Source organism: Cherax quadricarinatus, chromosome 24 (genome assembly GCF_038502225.1).
Source record: "Cherax quadricarinatus isolate ZL_2023a chromosome 24, ASM3850222v1, whole genome shotgun sequence".
NCBI classification, from domain to species: Eukaryota; Metazoa; Arthropoda; class Malacostraca; order Decapoda; family Parastacidae; genus Cherax; species Cherax quadricarinatus.
Genome location: NC_091315.1, coordinates 10277307 through 10305200, shown reverse-complemented (window position 1 = coordinate 10305200; position 27894 = coordinate 10277307). Strand labels below are relative to the sequence as shown.

The 27894-nt window shown below is 40.5% G+C and overlaps 2 protein-coding genes across 3 annotated transcripts in view; one reads left to right on the top strand and one right to left on the bottom strand.

Moving 5' to 3' along the window:
• The window catches only part of LOC138853158 (uncharacterized), a 134055-nt gene that overhangs the window by 43599 nt on the left and 62562 nt on the right, over window positions 1–27894 (bottom strand). The gene's annotated exons all lie outside the window — the stretch shown is intronic.
• LOC128690821 (peroxisomal N(1)-acetyl-spermine/spermidine oxidase) overlaps window positions 1–27894 on the top strand; it is a 60884-nt gene that overhangs the window by 30951 nt on the left and 2039 nt on the right. The window contains exon 6 of one of the 2 annotated variants that reach the window (XM_070088168.1): window positions 1264–1924. The exons of the other annotated variant lie outside the window; for it this stretch is intronic. Coding sequence (XP_069944269.1) covers window positions 1264–1278 — 15 coding nt within the window. The 3' untranslated portion in view covers window positions 1279–1924. Of the gene's footprint in view, window positions 1–1263; window positions 1925–27894 lie in introns of those variants that run through there. 2 annotated transcript variants of the gene reach the window in all.

The window sequence follows — 27894 nt, the reverse complement described above, 5'->3', positions numbered from 1 at the left end:
TCCTTCTTTAGCTCTAACTCTATTTGAAACCCCTGACCTAATCCCATTTATTCCTCTCCATTGAAACTCTCCCACCCCCTTCAGCTTTGTTTCACTTAAAGCCAGGACATCCAGTTTCTTCTCATTCATAACATCCACAATCATCTCTTTCTTATCATTTGCACAACATCCACGCACATTCAGACTTCCCACTTTGACAATTTTCTTCTTAAAATATGTGTAGTCTTAATATAGGAAGAGAGGTGAGTAGTATTTATTTGTAGAAAGTCAGTGTAGGTAGCCGGTAGGTGTAGCCCGCCTGGGCTACACCTACCGGCTACCTACACTGTGGCCCAGAGCCATATTATTAACATCGACATGCCTTGTTCACTGAATTTAATCATTTCTAACAACTACCTTTAGATGCCATCATAAACGAAGGTAGAAGTAATGAATAATTCATGCCGAAAATTGTAAACAAAAGCGGAGTGAGGGAGTGGCTGGGCCAAACGCAGATTTATAAACGTTTTCTCTGATGGCTGAGCAGAGAAAACATAATGTTGTCCCTCCACCCAGCTACCACACAGCTCCACAAGTATTATTATCAGAGCACACATAAAATATGCAATAAATGCCAGACAACAAGTTTACACTAATTTATATTAAGTTAGCAATATAAATAGGCATTAAAAACACAATAAAAGGTATGATACACACAGAGTACACTTATTACTTACCTTAAAATATTAATATTAATGTGTGAGAGGTGAGTGGCAGGGTGTTTATTGAATAAAATCAGAATGGCACACCATCATCCTCTAACTTGGCACTTAAAGCAAGAGGCTTACGACTTCTCTTTTTATTACAATGTAATAAAGTTGGTATAATTACCGAAAATATGTAAAGTAAAAGGACACAAGTGCAACTAATGTGACATTTTATTGTGGCAACGTTTCGCTCTCCAGGAGCTTTATCAAGCCATTACAAACAATACATGGACACAGAGGGTATATAAAGGCTCAGAGTGAGGTGTAATACTAGTGAGGTACCATTTCGATGTTCACTAGTAGTAGTAGTGGTAGTGACAAAAGTAATACAATATGGTAGAGCAATTAATTCGTACATGAGTAAAAGGATATAAAAGCTATTACTTGGGTAACATAAAAATAGGTTGGACAAATATAGACTGGAAAGAGGCAGCTTGTTTCAGTGTTCACTCTCTGTAATGTGCGTTGTGTAGTATAACAGGAGAGACTGTGTGATGGCAGGGTTTACTGTTTTCAGGAGGATTCTTGCTAAGACTTTGGAGATGGTGAAGCTGCCGCTAACACCAGAGTCGCCATCACTTCTAGCACTTCAATAAAGGATATAACCAGGACAAAATCCAAGCACCACGAACCAGTCAATGCAGGAGTTTACACTATACCCTGTGGAGGCTGTGACAAGATTTACGTAGGTGAAACAGCCAGAAACCTCGACACCCGCCTCAATGGACACATTTACGCATGTAGGAACGATAACTTGAACAACGCCTGTGTACAACACCGAAATTCCACCAGTCATCTCATGAAATTCAGAGACGCCCAATTAGTGATCAACGAAACTAATTTCCGCAGACGCAAGTGCCTCGAATCAGCACTGATCGCTGTTTCGAATACAATTAAACAAAACAGCGGCAGCTTCACCATCTCCGAAGTCTTAGCAAGAATCCTCCTGAAAACAGTAAACCCTGCCATCACATAGTCTCTCCTGTTATACTACACAAAGCACATTACAGAGAGTGAACACTGAAACAAGCTGCCTCTTTCCAGTCTATATTTGTCCAACCTATTTTTATGTTACCCAAGTAATAGCTTTTATATCCTTTTACTCATGTACGAATTAATTGCTCTACCATATTGTATTACTTTTGTCACTGCCACTACTACTACTACTACTACTACTACTACTACTACCACTAGTGAACATCGAAATGGTACCTCACTAGTATTACACCTCACTCTGAGCCTTTATATACCCTCTGTGTCCATGTATTGTTTGTAATGGCTTGATAAAGCTCCTGGAGAGTGAAACGTTGCCACAATAAATGTCACCTTAGTTGCACTTGTGTCCTTTTACTTTACATCTTTTTATTACAGCTAACCTTAGACGCCATCGTCAATGAGAGCCAACTGGTTAACGAAAGAGTAAACGAGAGAGAGAATGAGATACAGAGTTGAGACAATGTAAGAACACAAACTGAACAGGTAGTGGACGATCACTTGGTCAGGCGAAATAAATGCGTATTAATATGTGTCTACTTTTAGTTCATTCACGTCCATTTGTAAGAGTTTGTAAAACATTTACCTCAATATTTTTTTTATTTTAATAATAATTACCTCACAATATAAATACTCTTACATTGTGTACAAGTTGTACAAGTTAGTTCAGAATAAACAAACAGCAACACACCATTTTTAGAGTGAATGAAGATAATAATAATAATAATATTATTATTATTATTATTAATAAAAAGCACTAAACCCACAAGGGTCGTGAATTGCTATATATAAAGGCATACAAAAAGAATATTTTTCTACAGTTACCCTCCAGTGTTTGACTAGAGAAAATGTAATTCTTCCGACACTATCTACACAGCTGCTTTGTAAACAAATCTCATATTTACATCAATTTTTATTCTGTGAGTGTATGTATCATGTTTATATGCTATGTAATGGGTTTCATATATAATTTTGAGGAAAATATCATAGATGGATTAATGAAAATGCCTATATTGATGTAAAATAAGACATTTAGTGTGCCCAAGAGTGATTATTATTAAGTAGTATTGGCGTCATGAGTAGAGAGAGACTTAGCGATTTTAATGTGTACCTGCACACCAGCACAGTGTGTAAGTATATTTAGGTACAGGTACACATAAGTATAATTATCAGAGTACATATAAAATATGCAGTAACTTTAAAACACTTGAAATTTTGGAAAGTTTCCTGACATAATAGATGTGGTCACGGAAAATGTAAACAAACCGGGTGGGGGTGCCGTATTTGAAAGACCACGTGCCGTATAGCAAATTTTGGTCATAATTTGACATCGTCATATTAGCAGAACGCCGTAAGGCGAAACGCCGTAAAGCGGGGCCTTACTGTATTTTGTGAAGAGACTCAGGGAAACTGGTTAGCTGGACTTTAGCCCTGGAGGTGGGAAGTACAATGCCTGCACTTTAACTCTTTGAGAGTCTGTCCCATAGTTCTACCACTTTGAAGCCAGGGTCCAAGCCGTAGTTCTATGCCATGACCTCGGCTCACTCAGATAAGCCGTGAGCAGTAAATTTGGGCCTAGATTTGAGAGCATGCATCTATTTGGTAAGTGTGCACTATATAAAACATCCTGCAGCACGCATAATGAGAAAAAACTGAGACTGTTATTTTTTAATTAAAACAGCGACTTAGCAGTGTATTTTTGTATGTTTTTTACAGTTGTTTTTGCAGTTTCTTGGTCTCATTTGATAGCATGGAAGATAAATTACAGAAGTAGAGATGATTTTGATTAGTTTCAGTACTGAAAATGGCATGAAACTGAGGTCAGATTAGCAGAAATGTTCAATTTTTGCCGATGTTCAAGGGTAAACAAATGTCATGCATGGGTCTCATGTGTGTTCACGAATGTGCTGATATTATTTATACAATTATTGTAATATTGCATAACAGTATATCTTCTATTTTTTGGTGTGAACAAAAATTTCATAATGTGAATAAAATATCAAAGTGGAATTCATTTGTAAAGCCTGGAAATGTAACTAGTAAACAGACGAAATGTTATTTTAGTGCCAAAAATGCCTGCATTGTTTATTCTAGACCTCTTTTGAAGCTGGAATATTTTGAACTTTGTGTGAAATTGGCCAAATTATTGGGTAGTTGAAATAATTGATTTGGCGATCTTTTTTGCTCAGTCGATAAAATAGAAGTAATACTAGCGAAATAGCTAAGAATTTGGTTGACTGGAATAATGTAATTGGCCTAAAGTGGGAATCAAAGTGGACAAAATCACTGATGCGTAAATATTGCTGACACAACAAAATCCGCGAGCATAATTTCGTCAATTTTCCATCAAATTTCGTACTTTTCTTTTTATTACCTTTGGAAAAAGGTTCTCTACCATTTCATAAGAAAAAAATAAAAATTTTTTTTTTGAAAATTCTTGGACCCTTGGACAAGTTTCAGATCGGGGGTCTGGACCCTGAAAGGGTTAACCCTTTGACTGTTTACGCCATATAAATACGTCTTATGCGCCACTGTTTCTGACATATCTATATGCATAAATTCTAGCGGCTTCAAATCAAGCAGGAGAAAGCTGGTAGGCCCACATGTGAGAGAATGGGTCTCCATGGTCAGTGTGCACCATATAAAAAAAATCGGGGAGCCATTGGTGCATTGTGGGAATGCCATTTCCGTTGTCCTTTTTCAGCATGCCTAGCGGTAAGAAATATGTGATTCCCCAGCAAATCTGGGACTCTTCCCAAGTGATGCTCTAACACAGATGGAAGTGTCAGTGAAGGTCAATTTCATGGTTTTGAGGAGTTTGAGACCAAAAGCAATGCCCAGGATACCAGAAGAATGGAGGAGGAGGAGGAAGAAGAAGAGGAGGAGGAGGAGGAGGAGGAAGAGGAGGAGGAGGAGAAAGAGGAGGAGGAGGAGGAAGAGGAGGAGGAAGAAGAGGAAGAAGAGGAGGAGGAGGAGGAAGAAGAGGAGGAAGAGGAAGAAGAGGAGGAGGAGGAAGAAGAGGAGGAAGAAGAGGAGGAGGAGGAGGAAGAAGAGGAGGAGGAGGAAGAAGAGGAGGAGGAAGAAGAGGAGGAAGAATAATAATATGTTCCCTTGAAGCATGGAAAACAGTTCACCCATGACAGTGACAAGATAAGGTGAGATAACATCTGATAAGAGCTGACATTTGATGAGCGTAAACGAGGGTGGAGGGAGGGTGCAGCTGATAAGAAAAGATTAGATGACCATCCCCCTCCCTCTGTTTTTGCTGGTACACAAACATTTCTGTCTGTCTATTTGTCTGTCTGTCAAGCTCCCTGTCTATCCGTCTAGCTCTCTGTCTCAGAGAGAGCCACAAGACTGCGTCATCACGTTTACTCACATCTTCAAGCAGAGTATGGCACTTTGTCTGGATTTCTTGGGTTATCCTAGGTAATTTACACTATGTATACTTGTATTTATGTGTACCTGTGAGACAGAGATAGATAGAAAGAGAGACAGATTGAAAGAGATAGAATGAGGGAGAAAGATAATTAGATAGAATGGAGGGGAAGCAGCATCCGACCCCATTGTTTTGACAGGCGGTAGGGGGAGTGAGTAATGAGACAATATGTCATTTTGACAGCTGCTGACTCCTGACTCAAGACAATTATAAGCCACACACTGGCACACAAGACAAGCTTGCTGAATGAAGATAATAGCAGTTATATGAAAGTATCTAGTGACTATATGTGTATATATATTATAGAAACCAGAAGCAAGAAGGGAAGGCAGGAATGAAGGAAGGACGAGATGAAAGGAAGGAAAAAAGTAAGGAAGGACAGATGAAGGAATGTAGGAAGTGAGGTAGGAAAGGAATGAAGGAAAGGAATGAAGGAAAGGAATGCAGGAAAGGAATGAAGGAAAGGAATGAAGGAAAGGAATGCAGGAAAGGAATGCAGGAAAGGAATGAAGGAAAGGAATGAAGGAAAGGAATGCAGGAAAGGAATGCAGGAAAGTAGGAAGGAAGGAATGATGACACACGACCATTTACCTAGGATAACTACATAACACAACTGCCTGCTAATACTTTGAAGAAAACTGCTCAGACGAGGTGTTTTGTCTTTGCACGTAAAAAAAGTCCACAAAAATGCACACACACTGGTTTTATGTGTGAGAGTGTAAAACACCATTGTGTATGAAAACATGTTTCAAAGAGTTCCACAAGCTGCAGAACTTCTAGGAATATGTTCGGTGACTGTACATTGGTATATATATTATAGAACAATAGTAATGAACAATATTTTGTATTGTTTGTTTTTGTAAACAAGTTTTGTAAACAATATATTGATAATTATGTTTGTGTGCTTATTGTGTTGTATACAACGAGTGTATATATGTACATTGCACCTTACTTTGGTCTCATAGGCCACATAAGTTATGTGGAAAAATAAAATAGTGAAAAAAACAAAAAACCTTCAAATACAAGTAAACTAAAGTTTACCGGGTGAGCGGCAATCGCCGCTGTTGCCATACGCAGCTCATTTTCTGCAAACTTCACAGCTCTATATCTCGGTAAGTACTGATGGCAAAAAATTTTTTTGGGGGACTAAAACACTCAGAAAAATAATCTTAACATTTTCATAAGAAAAAATAATTTTTTTTTTTCGAATATTTTGCGACATAGAATGACAGTTTCAGAAAGGGGCCTGCGACAGTCAAAGGGTTAAAGGAGCGGTTTGGGATGTTTGCTGTTTGGAGTGACAGCTGAACTTTCATAGCTGAGCACCTCTGCAAAGACAGTGATTATGAGTGAATGATGGTAAAAGCATTTCTTTCTGTTTTGGGTCCCCCTGCCTCAGTGGGAGACAGCCGACGTGTTGAAAAAATATCAGGGGACTGGTAACCATTGTAATTTTCTTCACTATTGTACAGTATTTAAACTACAAACTTGTTGAGTGATACCGATTTATAGTACAGTGGGCCCCCGAGTTTCGTGAGCCTCGCGCTTCGTGAATTTTGACTTTCAGCAACTTTTTTCATCGAAATAAAGCCTCACGTTTCGTGATTTGCCTCGTGATTCGTCCATTGTATGAAACGCGTCTGTGCAGCCAGGAGCTGCCAGGTGTACACAAAGGCTCCGATACAACATTCACCAAGATTATAAAGTCACTTAAAAATAACTCGGGGACTCTGTCTCATGTCCCACCATTATTGTACAAGCGAGCGGCCCATGTCCTTTCGCATGCTATTTCATTACTTTTTAACAAGTCACTAGAACTAGCACCTTCCCGAAACTACTCAAGACAGCAAGGGTTACACCAATACATAAAGGTGGTGACCCTACAGATTTAAACAACTATAGGCCAATGTCAAATTTACCATTGCTATCCAAAATCTTTGAGAAACTCATGCACAGGAGACTATATTCATTTATAACAGCACAAAACATACTCAACCCCTGCCAATTTGGATTCAGAAAAAATAAAAGCACTAATGATGCAATTGTAAAAATGCTAGATCTGCTATACACAGCATTGGAAAATAAGGAATATCCACTAGGAATTTTTATTGACCTAAGAAAAGCTTTTGACACAGTAGACCACAGTATCCTACTCCACAAACTTGACCATTATGGTATAAGAGGCCATGCACTTGCATATTTCAAATCTTACCTTACTAATAGGTATCAATATGTCACCATTAAAGACACAGCATCAACAGCATGGCCACTTGATACTGGAATTCTGCAGGGAAATGTCCTTGATCCCCTGTTCTTCCTCATATACGTCAGTGATCTTCCAAACATATCCCAACACCTGAACTCCATTCTCTTTGCTGACGACACGACTTATGTCATCTCTCACCCTAATCTTGCCACCCTCAACACCATTGTTAATGAGGAGCTGATCAAGATATCGACTTGGATGACAGCCAATAAACTTACACTTAACACTGACAAAACCTACTATATTATGTTTGGTAGCAGAGCAGGAGTTGCGCAAATTAACATTAAGATCGACAACACTCTAATTGCCAGACATAATGAGGGCAAATTCCTAGGCCTATACCTCGACAACAACCTGAATTTCAGCACCCATATCCAACACATATCCAAAAAAGTATCCAAAATGGTTGGGATCCTCTCCAAGATATGATACTATGTGCTGCAAAATGCCCTTCTCACACTATACCACTCAATAATTTATCCATACCTCACCTATGCTATTTGTGCTTGGGGATCAACTGCAGCAACACACCTAAAGCCAATAATAATCCAACAAAAAGCTGCAGTAAGAATAATCACTAAATCCCATCAATGGCAACACACCCCCCCCACTCTTCATAGATCTAAGCTTACTCCCTGTTCAGTACATCCACACTTACTACTGTGCAATCTACATCTACAGGACCTTAAATTCCAATATTAGCCTTGACCTAAAATGCTTTCTTGATAGTTGTGACAGAACCCACAGGCATAACACCAGACACAAACATCTCTATGACATTCCCCGTGTCCGACTAAACCTTTACAAAAATTCAAAGTATGTCAAAGGCCCTAAAATCCAGAACACCCTACCTGAAAACTCTAGAACTGCAGACACATTCATCACCTTCATAACTACCATTAGAAAACATCTCCCTGATACACCCTGTCAACTAATTACATGAATACCACCTGGTGGTTCACACTTACACTCACTCACCCATTTGACCATAAACAGAAATATCAATCTCAATCTTAAAATAATGAATCCTAACTAGTCATAAGTTGGCCTGTGATACTCCAATACTGAAAATATGTATTGTGCCAAAACAAAAGCATTCACATTGCTGAACTCACAAACTAGTATTTAGTCACTGAGCCATAATACCAACTTACCTCATAATTTGTAATATTTTAAAATTAAGAATTAATCTAAGTCTTCCCGAAATGCCTAGCCATGCTAGGTGTTCTAGTGGCACACTCTGCAATTAGTACTTTACTACATGTAAACCACACAATAACCAAATTCTGTAAACTCAGCATTGTAATCCTTATAGAGAATAAACTTTGAATTTGAAATTGAATTTGAATTTGAACATTCAGGAGTCAGTGTGGCATTGTGTGTGGACAAGTGACCATCACCCTGCATGTTCATACGATACATTTCATAATAATCCATTCTTTTTTGTGCTTGCAACTGCTAATTAAGCCACCATGGGCCCAAAGAAAGCTAGTGCCAGCCCTTTGGTAAAGGTGAGAAACACGACAGAATTAACCCTTTGACTGTCGCGGCCATATATATACGTTTACAAGGTACCATGTTTGATGTATATATACAGTGGACCCCCGCATAACGATCACCTCCGAATGCGACCAATTATGTAAGTGTATTTATGTAAGTGCGTTTGTACGTGTATGTTTGGGGGTCTGAAATGGACTAATCTACTTCACAATATTCCTTATGGGAACAAATTCGGTCAGTACTGGCACCTGAACATACTTCTGGAGTGAAAAAATATCGTTAACCGGGGGTCCACTGTACTCATAAATTCTAGCGGCTTCAAATCAGGCAGGAGAAAGCTGGTAGGTCCACATGTGAGAGAATGGGTCTGTGTGGTCAGTGTGCACCATATAAAAAAAATCCTGGAGCACGCAGTGCATAATGAGAAAAAAAAACTCTGACTGTTTTTTTTTTAACCCTTTCAGGGTCCGTCCCGTAGATCTACGGCTTTACGTTCAGGGTCCAAACCGTAGATCTACGCCATGAGCTCAGCTCACTCTGATAAACTGTGAGTGGTACATTTTGGCCTAGATATGAGAGAATACATCTATGTGGTATGTGTGCACCACATAAAACAGATCCTGCAGCACACTGTGTATAATGAGAGAAAAAAAATGAAATCATGATTTTTCGATTAAAACAGCAACTTTGCAGTGTTTTTTCGTATGTTTTTTATAGTTGTATTTGCGATTTCTTGGTCTCATTTGATAGAATGGAAGACATATTACAGAAATAGAGATGATTTTGATTGGTTTTAGCACTGGAAATGGCTTGAAACTGAGCTCAAAGTAGCAGAAATGTTAAATTTTTGCCGATATTCAAGAGTAAACAAACGACCTCACACGTCTAATACACGTCAGCTGGTGGGTCTAATATACATTCACAAATATGGTGATGATATTTATACAATTATTACAGTATTGCATAACAGTAAATCTTCTATTTTTTGGTGTGAATAAAAATTCATTATGTGAATAAAAAATCAAAATGGAATTTATTTGTAAAGCCTCAAAACATAACTAATGAACAGAGGAAATGTTAGTTTAGTGCCAGGAATGCCTACATTGTTCATTCGGGACCCTATTTTGAAATTGGAATATTTTGAACTTTGTGTTAAATTGGCCAAATTAACAATTTCCGATCACTTTATTTTGTAGTTGAAACAGTTGACTTGGCAATTTCTTGTGCTCAATCGATAGAATAGAAGTAATACTAGTGAAATAGCTAAGAATTTGGTTGATTGGAATAATGTAATTGGCCTAAAATGGGAGTCAAAGTCGGCAAAATCGCCGATTCGTAAATATCGCTGACACATCAAAATTCGCGAGAGCATAATTTCGTCAATTTTCCACCAAATTTCGTACTTTTTGTTTTATTACCTTCACAAAAAGATTCTCTACGATTTCATAAGAAAAAATAACAAATTTTTTTTTTGAAAATTCTTGGACACTGGTGCGTGACTCCAGATTTGGGCCTTGGACCCTGAAAGGGTTAATTAAAATGCCGACTTTGTGGTCTATTTTCGCATAGTAGTTGTGGTTGTATTCTCATTTTCTTGGTCTCATTTGATAGAATGGAAACTATATTATAGAAATAGAGGTGATTATGATTAATTTTACTATAAAAAGAACCTGGAAATGGAGCACAAAGTACAGGAAATGTTTGATTTTTGCCGATGTTCAAAAGTAAACAAATGATGTCATTGTCCAATAAATGTCCAAATAGCCATTCTAATATGCAGTCATGAATGGGTTGATGTAATTTTTACAATTATTACGGTATTGCAGTAGTCTGCATAACAGTAAATCTTCTCTTTTTTGTTTGAATAAAATTTCAAAATAAAAAGCAAGAGTAATATCACAGGGGCCTGGAGACATGACTGATGAACAAAGAAAATGTTATTTTAGAGCCAGGAATGTCTGCATTGTTCATTCTGGTCCTTATTTTGAAATTGTCATATTTTTTAATTTTCGTGAAATTGGCCAAATTGCAAATTTCTGACCATGTTATTGGGTAGTTGAAATCGGTAAATGGGCAGTTTCTTGTACTCAATCGATGGAAAAATGGAGTTCTGAAGAAATAGCTATGAGTTTGGTTGACTGGAATAATGGAATTAGCTGAAAATAGGGTTCAAAGTGGGCGAAATCGCCGATTTGTAAATATCGCCAAGGTCGCTAACTTCGCGAGAGCGTAATTCCGTCAGTTTTCCATCAAATTTCGTTTTTTTGGTGTCTTTACAATTGAGAAAAGATTCTCTATAATTTCATAAGAAAAAAGCATTTTTTTTTTTTTAAATTTTGCGACACCAGGAGACATCTCAGGATTGGGGGTTGCGACAGTCAAAGGGTTAAAGAAAGAACACACCAGCCAGGGTACTTACCCCCACCAGCCAGGAAACTTCCCCACACACGCAATTTGATTTGAGTGGTATATGCACATGAGTGAATAGAATTATCAGAGCTAATTGCATGGGCAGCATTAAAAATTGGGTTGGGCAAATGTTCTGTTAGTGGGATGGTTTGTGAAGGACCTGCCTAGTGTGGGCCAGCAGGTCTGCTGCAGTGTTCCTGCTTTCTTATGTTCTTATGTGGATAAATTAGACACATGTACAAATCTTGAGTATCTTCATTTATCCTCAATAAAGATACCCAAGAGTTGTACATGTGTCTAATTTATCAACGTGTCGGTTCTCTGAACCATTCATCTACAATGTTCTTATGTACACCAGCCAGGGTACTTCCATACACAAACCAGCCAGGGTACTTCCCCACACACACAAGATTTGATTTGAGTGGGACTTGTGCATGAGTAAATAGAATTATCAAAGCTTATTGCTTGGGCAGCATTGAAAATTGGATTGGGCAAATATTCTGTTAGCAGGATGGTTTGTGAAGGACCTGCCTAGTATGGGCCAACAGGTCTGCTGCAGTGTTCCTGCTTTCTTATGTTCTTATGTACACCAGCCAGGGTACTTCCCCACACAAACCAGCCAGGGTACTTCCCCACACACACAAGATTTGATTTGAGTGGGACTTGTGCATGAGTAAATAGAATTATCAAAGCTTATTGCTTGGGCAGCATTGAAAATTAGGTTGGGCAAATATTCTGTTAGTGGGATGGTTTGTGAAGGACCTGCCTCTAATGTGCCAACAGATCTGCTGCAGTGTTCCTGCTTTCTTATGTTCCATACACCAACAAGAGTCTTCAGTAAAGGTAAGTGTGATGTTATTATTGTTTTATACTTGATTTCTCATTCTTTTCTGTATGTAAATCAATATTTAATCTAAAAAAAAAAATAATTTTTCTTAATACTTTAGGGTGTGTTGAACTGATTAGTTGGATTTACATTATTTCTTACGGGGAAAATGGTTTCGAGTTTCATGAATTTCAACTTTTGGCAGACTCTCTGGAACGGATTAATCACGAAACTCGAGGGTCCACTGTATTGTGAAATTTGTGTGAAATTGGCCAAATTACCAATTTCTGATCACTTTTTGGGTAGTTTAAATAGCTCAATAGGCAGATTCTTGTGCTCAGTCGATAGAGTGGAAGACATACAGTGGACCCCCGGTATTCGATGGCATCGGTATCCATTAAATCTGGTATTCGATACAATTTAACGCAAAAATTTTGCCTCACCACTCGTTAAAAAACCCACCACACGCAATTCATCCGAGACGTGTCCACGTGTGGCCTGAACTGCCCTGTGCGTGCCAGTGTTTACAAGCCAGCCAGTGTGCTCGCATCTAAGCATACATTCGGTATATTCCATATTATCACAGTGTTTTTGGTGCTTGTTTCTGCAAAATAAGTCACCATGGGCCCCATTGGAAAATAAGGAATATCCGCTAGGAATTTTTATTGACCTAAGAAAAGCTTTTGACACTGTAGACCACGGCATCCTACTCCACAAACTTGACCATTATGGTATAAGAGGCCATGTGCTTGCATATTTCAAATCCTACCTTACTAATAGGTATCAGTATGTCACCATTAAAGACACAGCATCATCAACACGGCCACTTGATACTGGAGTTCCGCAGGGAATGATACTGGAGTTCCGCAGGGAAGTGTCCTTGGACCCCTGCTCTTCCTCATTTACATCAATGATCTTCCAAACGTATCCCAACACCTGAAACCCATTCTCTTTGCTGACGACACGACTTATGTCATCTCTCACCCTAAGCTTGCCACCTTCAACACCATTGTTAATGAGGAGCTGCTCAAAATATCAACTTGGATGACAGCCAATAAACTATCACTTAACACTGACAAAACCTACTATATTATGTTTGGTAGTAGAGCAGGTGCTGCACAACTTAACATTAAGATCGACAGCACTCTAATTGCCAGACATAATGAGGGCAATTTTCTAGGCCTATACCTCGACAACAACCTGAATTTCAGCACCCATATCTAATACATATCAAAAAAATATCCAAAACGGTGGGGATCCTCTCCAAGATACGATACTGCGTGCCGCAAAATGCCCTTCTCACACTATACCATTCACTCATTTATCCATACCTCACCTATGCTATCTGTGCTTGGGGATCAACTGCAGCAATACACCTAAAGCCAACAATAACTCAACAAAAAGCTGCAGTAAGAATAATAGCTTAATTCCCATCCCTGGCAACACACCCCCCCACTCTTCAAAGATCTAAATTTACTCCCTGTTCAGAACATCCACACTTACTACTGTGCAAACTACATATACAGGACCTTAACCCTTTGACTGTCGCGGTCGTATATATACGTTTGTGAGGTACCGTGTTTGACGTATATATACTCATAAATTCTAGCGGCTTCAAATCAGGCAGGAGAAAGCTAGTAGGCCCACATGTGAGAGAATGGGTCTGTGTGGTCAGTGTGCACCACATAAAAAAAATCCTGGAGCACGCAGTGCATAATGAGAAAAAAAAAACTCCGACCGTTTTTTTTAATTAAAATGCCGACTTTGTGGTCTATTTTCGTATAGTATTTGTGGTTGTATTCTCGTTTTCATGGTCTCATTTGATAGAATGGAAACTATATTATAGAAATGGAGGTGATTTTGATTAATTTTACTATAAAAAGAACCTGGAAATGGAGCACAAAGTACAGGAAATGTTTGATTTTTGCCGATGTTCAAAAGTAAACAAATGATGTCATTGTCCAATAAATGTCCAAATAGCCATTCTAATACGCAGTCATAAATGGGTTGATGTAATTTTTACAATTATTACAGTATTGCAGTAGTCTGCATAACAGTAAATCTTCTATTTTTTGTTTGAATAAAATTTCAAAATAAAAAGCAAGAGTAATATCACAGGGACCTGGAGACATGACTGATGAACAAAGAAAATCTTATTTTAGAGCCAGGAATGTCTGCATTGTTCATTCTGGACCTTATTTTGAAATTGTCGTATTTTTTAATTTTCGTGAAATTGGCCAAATTGCAAATTTCTGACCATGTTATTGGGTAGTTGAAATCGGTAAATGGGCAGTTTCTTGTGCTCAATCGATAGAAAAAATAGAGTTCTGAAGAAATAGTTATGAGTTTGGTTGACTGGAATAACAGAATTAGCCGAAAATAGGGCTCAAAGTGGGCGAAATTGCCGATTTTTAAATATCGCCAAAGTCGCTAACTTCGCGAGAGCGTAATTCCGTCAGTTTTCCATCAAATTTCGTTTTTTTGGTGTCTTTACAATCGGGAAAAGATTCTCTATCATTTCATAAGAAAAAATAATTTTTTTTTTTTTCGAATATTTTGCGACACCAGGAGCAACTTCAGGATTGGGCCCTTCGACAGTCAAAGGGTTAAATTCCAATATTAACCTTGACCTAAAATGCTTTCTTGATAGTTGTGACAGGACCCACAGGCATAACACCAGACACAAACATCTCTACGACATTCCCCGTGTCCGACTAAACCTTTACAAAAACTCAAATATATATCAAAGGCCCTAAAATCTGGAACACTCTACCAGTCTACCTGAAAACTCTAGAACAGCAGACACATTCATCACCTTCCAAACTACTGTTAGAAAATATGTCATCTCCCTGATACACCCTATCAACTAACTACATAAAAACCACCTGGTGGTCCACATTTACACTCACTCACTCACCCATTTGACTATAAGCACAGAAATACGTATCCTAATCTTAACCCTTTCAGGGTCCGTCCCGTAGATCTACGGCTTTACGTTCAGGGTCCAAACCGTAGATCTATGCCAAAATTCTAGCGGCGCCAAATTTAGCATGAGAAGGCTGGTAGGCCTACATCTGAGAGAATGGGTTTGGGTGGTCAGTGTGCACACCATAGAAAAAATCTAGACGCCCGCATGGCATTGTGGGAACGCCGGCAAAGTAGCTTTGTTCATAGTGCCTGGCGGCACGGAAGCTCTCACTCCCCACTCACTCTCCGGGCGAATTCTGACTCTCCTCTTCACAACTTACAGTTCTAAGACTGATGGAAGTGGAGCTGAAGACGAATTCTATGGTTTTGAACCATATGGTACCATTGTGCCATATGGTACAATGGTACCATATGATACAATGGTGCCATGTCATACAATGGTATCATATGGTACATCATATGGTACAATGGTACCATATGGTACATTATACCATATGGTACAGGGTACAGGGACCCTAATGGAAATAAGTCTGTCTGACTTTTTTGGGTTATTCTAGGTTAACCAAACATATGCTGCTAAGTATGATATTCTATGTAACTTTATTTGTGTATAACTAAATAAACTTACTTATGATGCCACATGCACTTGAGTAAGTTTATTCAGGTGCACAGAAATACAATTACATAGATTATCATACATAGCAGCATACGTATAAAATCTTAGGATAACCCAAAAAAGTCAGGGTGACTTATTTCAATAGTTATCCCTGTATCTGTACCATATGGTGTCCTGTACTGTATGGTACCCTGTAACATATGGTACCCTGTGCCATATGGTAACCCTGTACCATATGGTAACCCTGTACCATATGGTAACCCTGTACCATATGGTACCCTGCACCATATGGTACCCTGCACCATATGTTATCCTGTACTGCATGGTACCCTATACCATATAGTACAATGTACCATATGGTACCCTGTAACATATGAAACCGTGTACCATATGGTCAATAGGTGTTGGTGGCATGAGACACCAGCCAAGACTGAGTGAGTGGCGACACAAGCTAGCTACTGACTCCACAGTTTCCCAGACAAAGTGCTTTGTCATCCACCTCAAGGAACACGTCAAGTTCCTGTACACTTGTAAAAATATAATAGAACATTACTAATATACAACATTTTTGCATATTTTTGTTGTAAACAACTATTGTAAACAAAATAATAATGAAAATATTAGTGTTTATTGTGTTGAATACAACAGTACCATGTGGTACAATGAACGATATGGTATCATTGTACTGTATGGTACAATGTACCATATGGTACCATTGCATCATATGGTACCATTACACCATATGGTACCATTGCACCATATGGTACCATTGTATATGGTGCCATTGTGCTATATGGTACCACTATCATATGGTACCATTGTATCATAGGGTACCATTGTATCATGTGCCATTGTGCCATATTGTACCATATGGTACCATTGTATCATATGGTGCCATTGTACCATATGGTACAATTGCACCCTATGGCACCATTGTACCATATGGTACTGTTGTATTCAACACAATAACCGCACTAATATTTTCATCATTTTGTTTACAATAAACTTGTAAACAAGTTTTGTAAGCAATATAATGATAAACAAATTAGTGCAGTTATTGCGTGGAATACAATGAGTGTACACTTATACAATATACATTATATTTGTCTCACAGGCCACAAATGTTATTAGAAAAAGAAAAAATATAGAAAAGAAAAGAAAAAAGTATAAAAAAAATGTAAAATAAAAAAATGGGATTTTGCGGAAGTCACTGATGTTGTCGCCACCCGGTCATTTTGGGTCAACTTCCCGTCACTGTATCTCAGTAAGTACTGATCAGAAATTTTTGTTTTTTGTCTTATTACCTTCACAATTTTTTTTTTTTCAACAAGTCGGCCGTCTCCCACCGAGGCAGGGTGACCCAAAAAAGAAAGAAAATCCCCAAAAAGAAAATACTTTCATCATCATTCAACACTTTCACCACACTCACACATTATCACTGCTTTTGCAGAGGTGCCCAGAATACAACAGTTTAGAAGCATATACGTATAAAGATACACAACATATCCCTCCAAACTGCCAATATCACAAAAATATACTCTTTAATTCTGTAAGAAAAAATAATTTTTTTTTTTTTTTTTTCAAAATTTCTTGGACACTGGAGCACCACTTCAGATTTTGGCCTTGGACCCTGAAGGGGTTAAAATAAAGATTCTAAACTAATCATACGTTTGTCTGTGATACTCCAATATAGAAACTATGCATTGTGCCAAAACAAAAGCATTCACATTGCTAAACTCACAAACTAGTATTTGTCACTTAGTATTTAGTCAACTTACTCCACAGTTTGTTATAATTTAGGGTTAAGAATTAATCTAAGTTTGCCCGAAATGCCTAGCCATGCTAGGTGTTCTAGTGGCCCCCTCCGTAATTATTATCCTACTACATGTAAACCACACAATAACCAAAATCTGTAAACCCTGCATTGTAATCCTTACAGAGAATAAACTTTGATTTGATTTGATTTGATTTGAAGAAAGCTTCTAGTGCCAACCCTTCGAGAAAAAGGGTGCTAATGACTATTGAAATGAAGAAAGAGATAATTGCAAAGTACGAAAGTGGAGTGCGTGTGTCGGAGCTGGCCAGGTTGTATACAAAACCCCAATCAACCATCGCTACTACAGTGGACAGGAAAACGGCAATCAAGGAAGCTGTTGTTGCAAAAGGTGCAACTTTGTTTTCGAAACAGAGACCGCAAGTGTTAGAAGGTGTTGAGAGATTGTTATTGGTGTGGATAAATGAAAAACAGATAGCAGGAGATAGCATCTCTCAAGCGATCATTAGTGAAAAGGCTAGGAAGATGCATGAGGATTTAATTGAAAAAATGCCTGCAACTAGTGGTAATGTGAGTGAATTTAAGGCCAGCAAAGGTTGGTTTGAAAGATTTAAGAATCGTAGTGGCATACATAGTGTGATTAGGCATGGTGAGGCTGCCAGTTCGGACCAAAAAGCAGCTGAAAAATATGTGAAGGAATTCAAGGATTACATAGACAGTGAAGAATTGAAACCTGAGCAAGTGTTTGTGATGAAACAGGCCTGTTTTGGAAGAAATTGCCAAGCAGGACCTACATTACTCAGGAGGAAAAGGCACTCCCAGGACATAAGCCTATGAAAGGCAGGCTTACTCTTCTGATGTGTGCCAATGCTAGTGGTGATTGCAAAGTGAAGCCTTTATTGGTGTATCACTCAGAAACTCCCAGAGCATTCAGGCAAAAGAATGTCCTCAAGGCTAATTTGTGTGTGCTGTGGAGGGCAAACGGTAAGGTATGGGTCACTAGGGACTTTTTCTATGACTGGTTACACCATGCATTTGCCCCCAATGTGAAAAATTACCTAATTGAAAAGAAATTAGACCTTAAGTGCCTCCTGGTATTAGACAATGCCCCTGGTCATCGTACAGACTTGGCAGAGCGACTTTTTGGGGACATGAGCTTCATTAAGGTCAAGTTTTTGCCTCCTAATAGCACTCCTCTCCTGCAGCCCATGGACCAGCAGGTCATTTCCAACTTCAAGAAACTGTACACAAAAGCTGTATTTCAAAAGTGCTTTGAAGTGACCACAGACACTCAATTGACTCTAAAAGAGTTTTGGAAGGATCACTTTAATATCCTCAATTGTGTAAACCTTATAGGTAAGGCTTGGGAGGGAGTGACTAAGAGGACCTTGAACTCTGCTTGGAAGAAACTGTGGCCAGAATGTGTAGACAAAAAGGGTTTTGAAGGGTTTGAGGCTAACCCTGGGAATCGTATGCCAGTTGAGGAAACCATTGTGGCATTGGGGAAGTCCTTGGGGTTGGAGGTTAGTGGGGAGGACGTGGAAGAGTTGGTGGAGGAAAACAATGACGAACTAACCATTGATGAGCTGCTAGATCATCTTCAACAGCAAGAGGCCAGACCTGAGGAAACTGCTTCAGAGGAGGGGATAGAGAAATTGAGGAAGTTGCCTACTTCACAGATTAAAGAAATGTGTACAATGTGGACGAAGGTGAAAACCTTCATGGATGACAATCACCCTCACACAGCTATTGCAAGCCGTGCTGGTGACTATTACAATGACAATGTTGTGAACCACTTTAGAAAAGTCATAAAGGAACGAGAGGTACAGGCCTCTATGGACAGATATGTTGTGCGACAGAAGTCCACTGACTCTCAAGCTGGTCCTAGTGGCATTAAAAGAAGAAGGGAAGTAACCCTGGAAAAGGACTTGCTACCTCAAGTCCTAATGGAAGGGGATTCCCCTTCTAAACAATAAGTTTGACACTCTCCCCTCCTCCCATCCCATCAATCATCACCAGATCTTCATTAAAATTAGTGTCATGTATTCTATTGTTAGTAGAGTACTACAAACTGTGCATGTCTTCTTCAGTTTGTGTGCATTAAACTTAATATTTCATGTGGTAAAATTTTTTTTTCATACTTTTGGGTGTCTTGCACGGATTAATTTGATTTCCATTACATGTATTTCTTATGGGGAAAATTAATTCGCCTTTCGATAATTTTGGCATACGATGAGCTCTCAGGAACGGATTAATATCGTATACCAGGGGACCACTGTACTAGCAAAATAGCTAAGAATTTGGTCAACTGGAACAATGGAATTGGCCTAAAATCGGACTCAAAGCGGACTAAATTGCCAATGCGTAAATATCGCTTTGTGATAAATGTTTTAAAAAACTGGCAAGTTGAAGATTGAGACACTTATGCAACATATGGGAATCTTTATTCAGGAAACTTTTTGCCACACAATGGCTTCATCAGTCCAATACAAAGCAGAAAGGTGTAAGGAGAGGAGGAGTTTGAGGTAATCAGTCCCTCAGCCTGGAGTCGATGTGTTAAGCCCATCAATCTTGTAGAATGTACAGCAAAGGGCTGCAGACATGGCTTATATACTGTAGTCAGGTGAAGCGAAGCAGGAGGAGGCGGGGTCATAGTGGAACCATCCACTAGTCTAAGTAGGTCTTCGTCCAAAGGTTGGACAAGTTTTGAAGAATTCTTTGTATCAAGATCCCTACTTAGACTAGTGGATGGTTCCACTATGACCCCGCCTCCTCCTGCTTTGCCTCACCTGACTACAGTATACAACCCACGTCTACGGCCCTTTGCCGTACATTCTACAAGACTGATGGACTGAACACATCGACTCCAGGCTTAGGGACTGATTACCTCAAACTCCTCCTCTCCTTACACCTTTCTGCTTATATTAGACTAATGAAGCCACTGTGTGGCGAAACGTTTCCTCAATAAAGATTCCCATATGTTGCATAAGTGTCTCAATCTTAAATATCGCTAATGCAGCAAATTTTGTGAAAGTGTAATTTCTTCAGTTTTCCATCAAATTTTTGTACCTTTTGTTTTATTATCTTCAATAAAAGATTCTCTACCATTTCATAAGAATTTTTTTTTTTTTTTAAATTTTGCAACCCTTCAAGCAAGTTTGAGAGTAGGGGTCACAATCCTGAAAGTGTTAAAACTATGTATGGAGCCTGTCTCCACCGCTTTTTCACTAAGATCATTCCATTTCTTGACCACTCTGAGACTGAAGAAATGCTTCCTAACATTCTTGTGGCTCATCTGTGCCTTTAACTGTCAAGTGAGTCCTTAATTTCACATTTCTCATCTCTGAAACACCTTATCACTGTCTCCCTTATCAGTTCCCTCTGAATAATTTGTATGCTGTCATGTCATCCCTGATTATTTTGTCCTTCACTGTAGTTAGGTGCAGTTTTGTTATCCTCTCCTGAAAGTGCATACCCTTCAGCTCAGAAACAAGCCTTGTTTCTGAGCATGCTTTTTCAGGTGGATTCCACACTGGTTCAACATACTCCGAAAATGGGCCAAACGTACGTTGTATAAAGGGTGTGGAATGACTCTTGAGATTCACGAAAGTTATTCTTAAATTTACCAAAGAGGTCAACATGACTCACGAAATCGTAATGCCACGATTGCAAACAAACCATACCACTGATGGGCTAACGCGACTGTCTGGAGTTTTGAGACTCTCTTACCATGGGTTCAAACCCCATCCATGGTATGGTTTGCCAAAGAGTATTGAGTGCAGAGGTTATTCAGCTGATGTGAGCCTATAGTATTATACTGGGCACTATGCTCAACCCTAGGTCTTTTTCTTTGAGTGAAGTCTGCAGCCTCCATCCCCCTAGTCTATATCCCGTTTCTGGTCTTCGTGCTCCTTCCCCAATTCTCATTACCTTGCATTTACTGGGGTTGAATTCAAGCAATCATTCATCTCCACTCTTGCAATTTGTCCAGATCCCTTTGGACACTTTCCTTGTCCTTATATTTTTATTCTCATTAGTTTTACATCATCACCAAACAGGGATATATCTCAATCAGTCAGTCCCATCTGGAATGTCATTCACATAAACCAAAAATAGTACTGGGCCTAATACTGATCCTTGCAGAACCCTGCTAGTTACTCTTCCCCATAATGCCTGATAATCACTCTCTACTTCCTTTCCCTAAGATATATTTTATATGTAGATAATGAGACATGCAAATTAGTGAAGAGCTGCTCATGGTATATATATGTTGTCTATGGACAACATATAGTATACACTAACTGAATATAACATATACAGTATCTTTTATTTAATGAATTAAAATGGGATATATTACAACATTTAGGAGTAAGGGTGACCTACTGACAATAGCAAATATCTGTGCCAAAGTAGTAAAATGTATGCTAAATGTCTGTTGTCAAGAAAATGTCTATAAATAAACCCCCAATTGAATGGACTTCAAAAATACAAGACAGAATTGTCTGTTACAGTTACAATCACAGCAAACATTCATTATATACACCACATTAGCCATTACCAGCCACCCACTTCACCCCTATTAGCCATTACAATTGGGGGTTTACTGTTAGATTCAGTACTATTTTTGCCACAAAAGCAACTAGTTTACTTCATACCTCGTATCAAGAAAGTACAACTGTATATGTACTTAAGTGAACAGTAGTTACCCTAACAATTTTCCCTGTCCATTATCCTTGAAAATCAGTTACTAATTTTCATTCAAATAAAAATACAATGGGTTTTCTGGTTAGTTTGAAGTAAACATGTAAGATTACATCAACATTATGATAAGAAGTGTTGGAGAAGCAAGCCCTAAATTATTATTATAATCAAAAAGAAGCGCTAAGCCACAAAGCAAGCCCTAAAGAAATGGATAATAATTGTGAACTGAGTATTGCTTTTTACGTATAGCAACCAGTTGTAGACCCAATTATCCTTGAATTTTGGATCTACTCCTGAAAACAAGTCGCCTAATCAATTGTCTCCTATACCTCAAATTTCTTTAATTTAGACAGTCTTCTTCCTCAGACCGAACCTAATTACCCCCCATTCTCCCCTCCCCTATCCCATCCTCCCCATCCTCCCCTTTTTCCATTCCTCCTCCTCCTCCTCACCCCTCCCTTTTGCCCTTCCTCTTTTTAGCCTTCGTGATTTCTCCCACAGGCGCGCTAGTTCCTAGGTAGGGGAAAGGACACCGGGGTCCATCCCATTCCGTTGAGGTTTCTTGGCGGTGGCGTAGTTTGCCGTGGAATCTGGATTGCCTAGGGATGTCCCGATCCCTCTCCGGTATCCCGGAGTAGCTTTGGGTGTCTTTTGGGCGACGGGTGTATCTCTGGAAGCCACCTTTCGGATTCCGGGGGTGGTGGCTGAAGGAGGTATGCTTTGTGGCGGATATCCGGCCGCCCTCTCTTTTGTCCACCGAGGTAGCTCGGCAGATGTGAGGTTGCTATCCCAGATTGCTGGTTTACTGGCATGAAGGGTAGGGTATGGCACGGGTTCCATGCTGCATCTGCGCTACTAGCGGTGTCGAGTCCTCTTGGGCGCGGAGGGAGATTTCTGGCCCTTTCATTCCTCCTAGGAACTATCCCTCCCCGGTCCCCCCTTTTTTTTTCTTTTTTTTGTTTTTATTTTCTTTTCTTCTTTCTTTTTTTTTCTTAAAAACAAAAAGAAAGAAGTAACCTAACCATGGCAGCCCTAGTCCATGAACCTAGTACCCCCGGGCCCCTTCTTGATACCGCACCCCGTTCTGACCCCGCCTCGTCTTTGGACCACTCTTCAGACATTCCTCATGCCTCTGTACCTATTGCCGGTGCTGTTTCCTCACCCGCTTCAGGTACTGAGGCCTCGACTGACTCCTTCGATTTATCAGACCTTCGCTCTCCTCTGACTATGCTTCCGGCCTCTCCCTCTACGGTGCGGCAATTTTCAAATCGCCGACCCGTTCCACGTCGGACCAACTCTGGTCCCACGCCTAAACGTCAACGACAATTACCTGCTGATGATACTTCTCCACCTTCACCTTCTCGTTCTTCTCAGAAACGATTGACACGTCCTTCACTACCTTTCCACGCTCAGTTTCAGACTGAACAGTGGACTAAATTCTTCACTTTACGACCAACTTCCTCTACTGCCTATCTTTCTGACCATAGTATTGGCAAGGCACTCCTACGCCATGTTGGTAAAGATATTTCTTTTCATGCTCTTAAGAGCGGTACGCGCATCATTACCGTACAGAATGCTACCCAGGCTCGTGAGCTCTCTCGTCTTTCCCATATAGATACTGTTCCTGTCACCCTTGAAAAACATCATTCCCTCAATTCTTGTAGTGGTACCGTTATTCTGCCCCATACCATAGTTCAACAAAATTTCCAGACATGTGGCACCGACATTCTCGAACAGCTGGAACTCCAAGATCTCCCAATCCTCAAGGTAGACACTTACGTTCTTCCTGCCCGTGGGCGGAGACGATACCCTAGCAATGTGGCTCGTTTAACTTTTGACAGCCGAGAACTCCCATCCTCCGTTTATATAGCAGGACATCGGTTACAAGTTCGAAAGGTGATCCCTACACCACAACAGTGTAGAAATTGCTGGCGATTTGGCCATCCAGCGAAATATTGCAGATCTATCGCCGAATGCCCAGTCTGTGGTGCCGATGACCATTCTAATACGTCTTGCAATCGATCTCCCTCTTGCCTTAACTGTCATGAGGCTCACCCTTCGTACTCTCGCCGTTGTCAGGTCTATTTAAACGAGCGGGAAATCCGTTACCTCAAAGAGACAGAAGGTCTCCCTTATGCCATGGCAGTTTCTCATCTCCGCCTCCAAGGGAGACTCCCACGTGTTTCTTATTCCCGTGTTTCAAAACGTCCCCCCACTTCTGGTATCCCATCTTCTACACCCACCTCTGTGGTTACCTCTCCCATAATCACTCCTGTATCTAATCCTTTTGCTGTCCTCGGCTCAGACGTCCCTACTTCAACGCCTCAGTCTAATCTCGCTTCTTCGAGTTCTCTCTTACAAGCCTCAGTATCGACGAGACCTCGTACGACACCTCTTCCCAATCGTCCCTCTACTTCTCAAAAGTCAAAAAAAGGTCCGGTAACACCTCCTACCCATCTTCCACCTCCTCATTTTACCCTCCCTGTCTCTGTCCCTAGTTCTTCCCCTCTCACTGGCTCGGTTACAAGTGCAGAGGTTCACCCTCCTCCTCGTAATGTACCTTCCTCCCCTGTTCCCTCCCAAGTTTCTTCCTCTTCTGCCACCTCCCAGGTTCCTGTCTCTTCTGTCCCCTGCCACGCTTCTCCAGTTCCCTCCACCCTTTTGCCCCCCCCTACCTTGGTACAGTCCAATACAGTTCCAATCTTTACTCATCCTCCCCCTACCATTCCCAATATTGTCTCCCATACGACATCTCTGAATTCCGAAACACTTGAAGCAATCTCTGAATATATTGCAGAGACCAAACCATCAATGGACACTGATCCACCTTCCGCTCTTTCTCTCTCCTCTGCTCCATCTGCGCAACTCCTTTCTTCACAGCGCACCGTTCCTTCGCTGCTTGAACATTTTCCACTGCCTCCGCATGTGGACTTTTCTAACCCTTCTAGTCCGTAGGAACCCTTACCTGCGGATTTCAAGTATCTTTATCATTGCCAATCATGGCCTTTTTACAGTGGAATATACGCGGCCTCAGGGGTAATCGGGGTGAGCTTCAGATGTTACTCTCCCAGTTTGCCCCTGTTGGTGTTTGCTTACAGGAACCAAAATTACACTCTGCTGTTATTTCTCACATCTCAGGCTATAATTTGTTGTATTCTTCAGATCCTTTTCCTGATGGGACCTTTAATGAAAGTGCCCTTCTTCTCCGCACTGATATTCCGTACCATCAACTATTTATTCATACTTCGCTGCATTACACAGCAGCCCGTATCCACTTACATAGGTGGTATACGCTCTGTTCTTTATATCTCTCTCCTTCTCGGGCATTATCTATTCCGGATTTTGCCTTCCTTGTTTCGTCATTACCGCCACCGATTCTGTTACTTGGTGATTTTAATGCCCACCATTTCCTCTGGGGAGGGTCTCACTGTGATTCCCGTGGAATTCAGTTAGAGGCTTTTCTTGCCACCCACCCCCTCCATGTTTTAAATACAGGTACTCACACCCATTTTGATCCTCGGACTCATACTCTCTCTTGCATCGATCTCTCAGTTTGCTCTTCCTCCGCCGCATTAGACTTTACTTGGTCTGTTCTCCCGGACTTACATGACAGTGATCATTTCCCAATCATTCTTTCTTCCCCTTCATATTCGCCACCTCTTCGCACCCCACGCTGGCAATTTAATCGGGCAAATTGGAACCTTTACTCACACCTGACTGTTTTTAAAGAGGTTCCTTCTTCGTCCTCCATCGATGAGCTTTTACACCTCTTCTCGTCCTCCGTTTTCACCGCAGCTTCTCATTCTATACCCCAAACTTCGGGCAGGCATTCTCAGAAATGCGTGCCTTGGTGGTCTCCTGCTTGTGCTCGTGCAGTACGTTTGAAACGCGCTGCATGGGGCAGGTACCGGTACAATAGAACCACAGAGCGACTCCTTGATTTTAAACAGAAGCGTGCGATCGCTCGCCGTGTCATCCGTGACGCTAAACGCACTTGCTGGCGAGATTATGTCTCCACCATCACCTCTGCTTCCTCTATGAGTGCAGTCTGGAAAAAAGTACGAAAACTGAGTGGTAAATATTCTCCTGACCCGGCTCCTGTTCTGCGAGTTGCCGGTGTTGATATAGCAAACCCACTAGATGTTGCCAATGAAATTGGCAATCATCTGGTCCGTATTTCTCAGGGACTCCATCTATGCCCCTCATTTCTTTCCTCAAAGTCTGCCAGAGAGTTAGCACCCTTGGACTTTTCTTCTCTCAGAGAAGAACAGTATAATGTGCCTTTTACACTTCAAGAACTGGAGGCAACACTCTCAGCTTGTCGATCATCGGCAGCTGGGCCCGACGACATTCATATTCGTATGCTACAACATTTACATCAGTCAGCCCTTGCAGTCCTATTACGCCTTTACAATCTTATTTGGTCACAAGGAGTTCTTCCACAGCTGTGGAAATCCGCCATTGTTCTCCCTTTCCGCAAACCAGGCACTACGGGACATGAAACCTCCCACTATCGTCCCATTGCTCTTACCAGTGCAGTTTGCAAAGTAATGGAACGTCTAGTAAATAGACGTTTAGTGTGGTATTTAGAGACACACAACAGTCTCTCCACTCGTCAATATGGCTTTCGTAAGGGACGTTCTACCATAGACCCCTTACTGCGCTTGGATACGTATGTTCGTAATGCCTTTGCGAATAACCACTCAGTTATTGCCATATTTTTTGACCTTGAGAAGGCATATGACACAACTTGGAGGTATAATATTTTAGCCCAAGTCCACTCCTTAGGCCTTCGAGGCAATCTACCATCCTTCCTTAAGAACTTTTTAACTGACAGGCATTTCCGTGTTCGGGTTAATAATGTGCTCTCCCCAGACTTTGTCCAAGCTGAAGGTGTCCCCCAGGGATGTGTTCTGAGCACAACACTTTTTCTCCTTGCTATTAATGATTTGGCCTCTAGTCTTCCATCAAATATTTGGTCATCACTCTATGTTGATGACTTCGCTATTGCCTGTGCAGGCGCTGACTGTCACCTCCTTACAGTTTCTCTCCAGCATGCAGTCGACCGTGTTTCCAATTGGGCCACCACACATGGGTTTAAATTTTCCAGCACTAAAACCCACCAAATCACTTTCACTAGACGCTCTGTCATCTCTGATCATCCTTTGTACCTCTATGGCTCACGTATCCCTGAACGTGATACAGTCAAGTTTCTGGGCCTCCTCTTTGATCGTAGGTTATCCTGGAAACCTCACATTACCTCTCTGAAGGCAACTTGTCACAGCCGGCTGAACCTTCTTAAAACCCTTGCTCATCTTTCGTGGGGAGCTGATCGTCGAACCCTCCTTCACCTACATTCCACCCTTATTTTATCGAAACTTGATTATGGTGACCAGATCTATTCAGCGGCATCTCCTGCTACTCTCTCTAGCCTTAACCCCATTCATCACCAAGGATTACGTTTATGCCTTGGTGCTTTTCGCTCTTCCCCTGTCGAAAGCCTCTATGCAGAAGCGAACGTTCCATCCTTATCCGATCGCCGTGATGCCCATTGCCTGCGCTACTATGTACGCTCTCATGATCTCCGCAATCCTTCCATTTATAGAATGGTCACTGATATTAGTAGACATTCTTTATTTGTTCGCCGCCCCTGCTTACTCCGTCCCTTCTCTCTTCGCCTTCATTCGCTCGTCTTC